Genomic DNA, 6,000 nt, shown 5'->3' with positions numbered 1-6,000 from the left:
AGTGGATTTTTCCCTCAGTCCCGCAAGGGAGTCGCTGCTCTGAGAGTTTTCTGTAGAGGCGTGGGTCCCGCTCAGCACCACTGCTGGTTTCTGCAAGAGGATTTTCCCATTTGCCCAGGTTTTGCTGACCAAACACCAGACTGGAGCAATTTCTTTCTCACATCTCCCCCTCGTCCGCTTCCAACACGGGTGGGCACAGGGAGGTGAGGGACAGGGTCCTGGGGACATCCAGGGTGGTTTTTATCCCTAGGTGGCAGCAGCTGCCCAAATCCTGCACTTGGAGCAAGGCAGGCAGGAAAAATGCAGGGCAGGATGAGAGAGGTGGGCACAGCCGTGCCCTTGCCTGTAGCCGGAGTGGAAATGGGGCAAAAATCCTCGGTGGGCAGGATCAGGCCCTGGAGCCCTACAGATGGCTCTGGTCGCTGCCTGCTGCTGGGTGGGATGATGGGGACGGGGCTGCTGGGCCTGTCACCACCGGGTGAATTCCCAAATCCACCGGGGTGTCCCAGCCCCCAGGGACAGTCTGGCAGGGGCATCAAGCCTCGCTGCCCGCTCGTTGGGGTGCCCCAAGGTCCCCATCTGCGAGCGTGGCTGGATCCCAGCAGCTCCTTCGGCTCCGAAAGCTTTTGGATGCCTCCGAAAGCCTTCGCTGCCTTCCAGATGTTTCTGCCGAGCGCACAGGGTGACATGAAAGGCTGCTCCCCAATGGCACACGCAACCTGCAGACAACAAAAAACAGTTGCCAGTTATAACATGGAGCTGGAGCCCCAAGAACCAGATTAAAAAAGAAAAAAAAAAATGGGTGGGAGCAAACAAAACATGCTCCAAAGCAAACTGCAAGGAGAGTCGCAGTCAGAGACTTCGGTTTTGGCTTCGATTTTAGTGGAAAATCAAAGAAAAAAAATCTGTCCAAACTTTGTCAGCTACTTGCTTTTAAAATGATTGATTCTTGATCAATACAAATGAAATTTACCCTCCTCTCAGCGCACCCAGCACGGGCTTGGTTCTGGGAAACCCGACTGGATCCTCGTCCCCTGCTCCATCACTCCCAGCCCCGACTGCTCCAGGTGCCTGTCGTGACCCTGCTGCTCTTTTATGAGCAAATCCTCTAAAAAGCAGCCCCGACCGTGGATGGAAGCGGTGTCGGTACACAAAGGGAATAGGAAGTGTTTGTGCATCTCTGCTCTATCATTAATTAAAGCAATTAGCCATCCTGTCCTCACCATGGAGAATATAGTCCATTACAGAATATATTCTGTATATTTTTATATTTTTATATTATGTCTATTTTAGACAGATTTTTATTGCTCTGTACATTGTTAGAGGGGCATAGGATACAGAGATGCATCTCTCAGGAAGGATTTGAGGAGGAACCTGAGAAATGCCAGGCTTCACTAAAATAAAAGTGACTTCTTGGCTCTGAAGCACCCAAATCTTTCATTTCCTAGGCCGGATAAATCTCCCAAGCCCGTTCCCCAGGGCTCTCTGTGCTTTGCAGCCAGTGGGGCCGGAGCAAAACACCCAGCAGGGCCAGCCCGGGGGTCCCAGGGACCCTGAAACCAAACCTCTGCCAGAGCATGAGGCAGAAAACCAAATCCTAATGCTGGGCACGAAACCATGCGAAACCAATGCGAAATGCTCGCATTTGTGTATTCAAAGTCCATCGCGGCCTTTGGCAAACTCATTGCCCAGAAAGCACCAAGTCAGCACAATGGAGCAACCTGCCTGGTGCTGGCTGCTTGTCCCCATGCTTAACAAATAAATCCGGATTTACCACCAAAATGATGGGCTGGTTGGGGTGAAACCCTACCGCGGGCAGAGTTTGTGCAGGAACCACTCGGGGCTGGGCAACGGGCTTCTTCTGTCTTCAAACCCCGAAAAAATGATGAAAAAAAATATGATTTTATTTAAAAAATAAATTTTTTAAATTAAATTTTTAAATTTAAAAAAAATAAGATTTTTATTATATGAAAAAAAATGACTGAAAGATGACCCTGAGCTGCCCCTGTGGACGTCGTGCAGGATTTTTGCAACCTTTCGGTGCTGCTTTGGCTTTGCCGTGTTCCCGACCACGTTCCCATCCCGCAGATCTGCTGTAACATTCTGCTTTCCCCGGGTATTTTATGCATTTAGTCATTTTCAGTGCGTTTTGGGATTTTTTTCTGCATTTTTTTGATTTTTTTTCCTGCATTTTTTGAAATTTTTCTTCATTTTTTGATTTTTTTTTTCCTGCATTTTTTGACTACCCAAAGGTCTCACGGCCTGCGATTTTTTTAAACCTTTATGTTTTTAAACCTCCTCCCCCCAAAACCCGGCCACCGGTGGAACACCGGCAGGAAACCACCGGGCCCCAACGCGGCCGCTCCCCGGAGCCCCCAGCCCGGCCCGGCCAGGGGGCGGGGCCAGACCAAGGGGGCGTGGCGTTCCACCCTCCAGCCCCGCCCCTTCGAGGCCAGTGGGCGTGCCCTCTCTCTTTCCCCGCAGCCTCATTGGCGGCGAGGTGCGGGGGGCGTGGCCCGAGGGGATATAAGGGCGGGCCCGGGGGGCGGGGCCGGCAGCGCAGCGGCTGAGGCCGTGCGGAGCGGACGCGGTCGCTGCGCTCCTCGGGCGGCGCCGCCGCCGCCGAGCGGCCCCGCAGGGTCCTAGCGCCTGCCCGCCGGGCCCCGCAGGGTCCTAGCGCCTGCCCGCCCAGGTGCGCCGCGGCCGCGGGGGTGCTCGGCGTTGCAGGCGATCCGGGAGGGGGCGGTGGGCATTGGGTGGTGCTAATAGGGGGGCGAGGGGGGGGGATTCGGGGGGATTCGGGGGTCTGCAGGTGCGTGGGAGGCACCTGGCCTCAAGGGTGGCTCGTTGGAGCACGGGGGGGGGTCGGTGGGGAAATGGGGCAGCCCGTGGGGATTTGGGGAATTTGGCGGGGGGGGTGCTCGGGAGGGGCTGGTTTGGGGCCGGGGCTGAGCACCCCGAGCGCGGCAGCTGCGGGTCCCCTCGGGGTGACACGCGTGGGTCAGCCCTGCCAGCCCCGTGCCTCAGTTTCCCCCCAGGGACCACCCCTGCGTGCCAGGGGGGCCCAGCCCGTGCCCCCCCGCAAAGCACGCCTGGGCTTTCAGCTCTGAGGTTTGTAACTCCCAAACGTGGGCACCAGGAAAGAAACTTTGTGCAGAGAGGCAGAACATCCAGCAGGGGCCGGGGGGGCCGCACAGGGGCTGCGCACGCAGATGTTTGTGGGGATTTTGGCTTCGCACACGCCTGCAGGTTCGGGCACAAGTGGGGCTGTGCGCAGTAGCCCCCATAACCCGTGTAGGGTCACCGTGCTGTCAGATCCCCAGAGCAGTCACCAAATTGCCCAATTTAACCCCCTGCAGCTTTTTGGGTGCTGTCCCAGGTCTGTCCCAGGCAGGGTGGGGGCTGCAGCAGGCCCCCCCGCGGTGACGGCCGCCCCTTTTCCTGCAGGTTTCAGGTCCGTGCAGCACCCAAGACCAAGCACCATGGCATCGATCCCATCCAGCGGCTCGCTCATGGCCACGCACAACTACCGCAGAAGTAAGAGCATGGGGGGGGTGCTGGGGTCTTGGTAGGAGCCCCCCGAGAGCTCCTTGGCAAGAAAGGAGATGCTCAGTAGCTCGTTCTAGCTGGAGACCCTTTTCCTTGCTTCTAACCTTGTGGGGAAGGGGCTGGCTTCGAAGGCCTCGTGCACCATTGCTGTGAAAATGAGCTGCGAAACCAGCCTGGACAATGGCAGCTCCTGGTGCCTCTCCTGGGGGGGGGGGCGACTTTCTGGTTTGAGGGACTGCCTAAACCAGAGGGGATTAAAATATTTCCCCGGAGCTGAAACTAGTAACAGGTTTATAGCAATCGGGCTAAAACTGCATGGATTATGGGCAGAAATCTGCACCCTCTTGGCCCTGAGACATCCATAAAGGCTTCCAAGTGTTGCATACAATGCAAAGCCATTCAGAAACGTCCTTGGGGGTGGAAGTGGTTTCCTACACGGGTTTTAAATGCTTTTCTGCTACCTGATGTTGGCCAGCGTGTAATCTCTGCAGTATTTCCTTCCTACTGGTTTTTACTGGCTTGGCACTAAAACTGGGCGAGCCCTGAAGTGAGACAGAGCCAGCGGCGAGCCCGAGCTGTGGCACCAGGGCTGTGCATCTCGTGGTGCCAAGGGCCAGAGCTGACTGCTGGCTCTGGGTTTTTTTCTGCAGGGCGCCTGAGCTCCACGTCCAGCAACAGCTCCTGCAGCAGCTCAGACTACGGGGAGGTCATCCCGCACCACCCGGGTACGTGCATGGTCGCGGCTGGTTCCGTGGGCCGTGGTGAGCTGCATCCCCTAAAGGTCTCAGCAAAAACATCCCACGCTTGGAAATCTGTTTGGGATGTTTGGGGGAAGCGTGGAGCTGTGCAAATCTCCTGGGAGGCAAAACCCAGACTCCGGGATGAGAGCGGGGCGGTGGCAGTGCTGCCCGGGGTGCTCTGACCTGTGCCATCCCCCCAGGGCTGCCCAAATCTGACCCTGGCCAGTGGTGGGCCAGCTTCTTCTTCGGGAAGACGAATCCCCCGGCCATGACAACCGTGTCAGAGTCCCCGGAGAGGTGAGCGCATTCCTCCAGCGTGGCACTGGGATGAGATGACCGGGGACAGAGCCACACAGGGCAGCTGGGGACATCCCTGTCACATCCTGACCCTTTGGGTGACATCCCTTGGGTCTCCCTGCCCAGCACAGCCGCTCCTGGGCTGTGGAAATAAACACAGGGTGACAATAAAAAGCCCTGGCATCAGCCTGCCCCTTTTTAAATATATTTTTTTTTTGCTTTGTCCCACAGCTTGGGAGCGCTGCAGGTGCCGGCAGGGCAGCTGGCATGTGCGCTGGTGCCAGCAGTGGGAGCAGGACGGAGGCGGCACACCAGCGAGCCCAGCCTCGGACCCTCGTCCTGAGCGTGCCGGCAGGCACAGCCCCTCGAGGAGTCGGGCTGCTCAGAGATGAAAGCACTACGGGGGAACAAAATAAAGCAGCAGACCCCCAGCAGCTTCTACACCAGCTTTTTTTTTTTTACTATATTTCTTAACGCGACTACACCTTTCTGCGCAGACTTGGTGACACAATTCTGTACTTTGTACTTGTTCAATGGTAACTAATAAACTCGAGCAGCCTTTTAAAAAACCCTGAGGGTTGTTTTTCGCCGGGGATGGGCGTCCTGCCAGGCTGGGGCTGAGCCGGGGATGGCGATGGGGCTGGAGGAGACAGCGCAGCCTCCAACCGCAGCATTTCCAGTAGGGTAACGCGGGGAGGGATTTTTGCAGGGGGTGAGCAGCTCTGAGCCAGCTGTGGCCGTGCCAGCGTGACTCACTGCGTGTGTGCCCTGCGCGTGAGCAGGATCCGGCTCCGTGCAGCCTCCCCCCAGCCTTTCTTTCCTCTCTGCTGCCCTGCGCTGGTGCCTGCTGTGCGTGGGCTGGGAGCAAGCAGAGGTCCCTGGGTGTGAGAGGGACGAGGTGCCAGGTCCTGCTGGAGTCCAAGCAAACCTCAGGGCAGGTTTCCAGATGTGGAGCTCCCTGCCCTGCTCCCAGCACGAGGCCTGTGCGAGGCCACGGTGACTTTGTGCCCCAGCATCCCGGGGGGGGCAAAGGGCAAAGCTGTGTGCTCCATCCGCCGCTGTCAGAGCGGTTTTCCAGCATGGGGAGAGGCGGCTGCCCTGCTCTGTGTCGGTGCTGCAGGGGCTCCCGGAAGCACTGCCAGCCCGCAGCAAACGTGTGGGACACACAGGGACATGTGGCTGCCCACCATGGGATGCACAACAGCCTCTAAACATCACAAAGCACAGGAAAATAGAGGGGGTGGAGTGTAAGGGGAGGGGGGGGGGTGTCCTTTTTGAGCAAAGCAAGTCGAGGGGTGCTGCCTGGCTGCTGGGGTGGCAAGGGGGGCAAGCACCACCCTGGGGGGCAAGCCCAGCGTCTGCTGCTGCTCACCCCGGGATGGGGAGCAGCAGGTTGTATCTGCTATTAATTCCC

General features: G+C 57.6%; 1 protein-coding gene across 2 annotated transcripts; it reads left to right on the top strand.

The window, feature by feature from the left end:
* Positions 1-2,554: 2,554 nt before the first annotated feature.
* Positions 2,555-5,155, top strand: PPDPF (pancreatic progenitor cell differentiation and proliferation factor). 2 transcript variants are annotated; one of them, XM_035548212.2, is made up of 5 exons: positions 2,555-2,692; positions 3,448-3,537; positions 4,200-4,274; positions 4,490-4,586; positions 4,818-5,155. In XM_035548212.2, the coding sequence occupies exons 2-5, from the start codon at positions 3,483-3,485 to the stop codon at positions 4,927-4,929; spliced, it is 339 nt and encodes a 112-aa protein (XP_035404105.1). In that variant the 5' UTR covers positions 2,555-2,692; positions 3,448-3,482; the 3' UTR covers positions 4,930-5,155. The 2 variants fall into 2 exon arrangements, with proteins under 2 accessions (XP_035404105.1, XP_050570050.1); XM_050714093.1 differs by lacking the exon at positions 4,490-4,586.
* Positions 5,156-6,000: the final 845 nt, after the last annotated feature.

The sequence above is a fragment of the Cygnus atratus genome, chromosome 16, assembly GCF_013377495.2.
Source record: "Cygnus atratus isolate AKBS03 ecotype Queensland, Australia chromosome 16, CAtr_DNAZoo_HiC_assembly, whole genome shotgun sequence".
Lineage (NCBI taxonomy): Eukaryota > Metazoa > Chordata > Aves > Anseriformes > Anatidae > Cygnus > Cygnus atratus.
This window is presented reverse-complemented; position numbering and strand designations above follow the sequence as displayed.

Coding starts and splice junctions, on each gene's coding strand:
- PPDPF (XM_035548212.2), top strand. CDS start 3,483: ATGGCATCGATCCCATCCAGCGGCTCGCTCATGGCCACGCACAACTAC. Junction 3,538..4,199: donor CACGCACAACTACCGCAGAA/GTAAGAGCATGG, acceptor TTTTTTCTGCAG/GGCGCCTGAGCTCCACGTCC. Junction 4,587..4,817: donor GTGTCAGAGTCCCCGGAGAG/GTGAGCGCATTC, acceptor TTTGTCCCACAG/CTTGGGAGCGCTGCAGGTGC.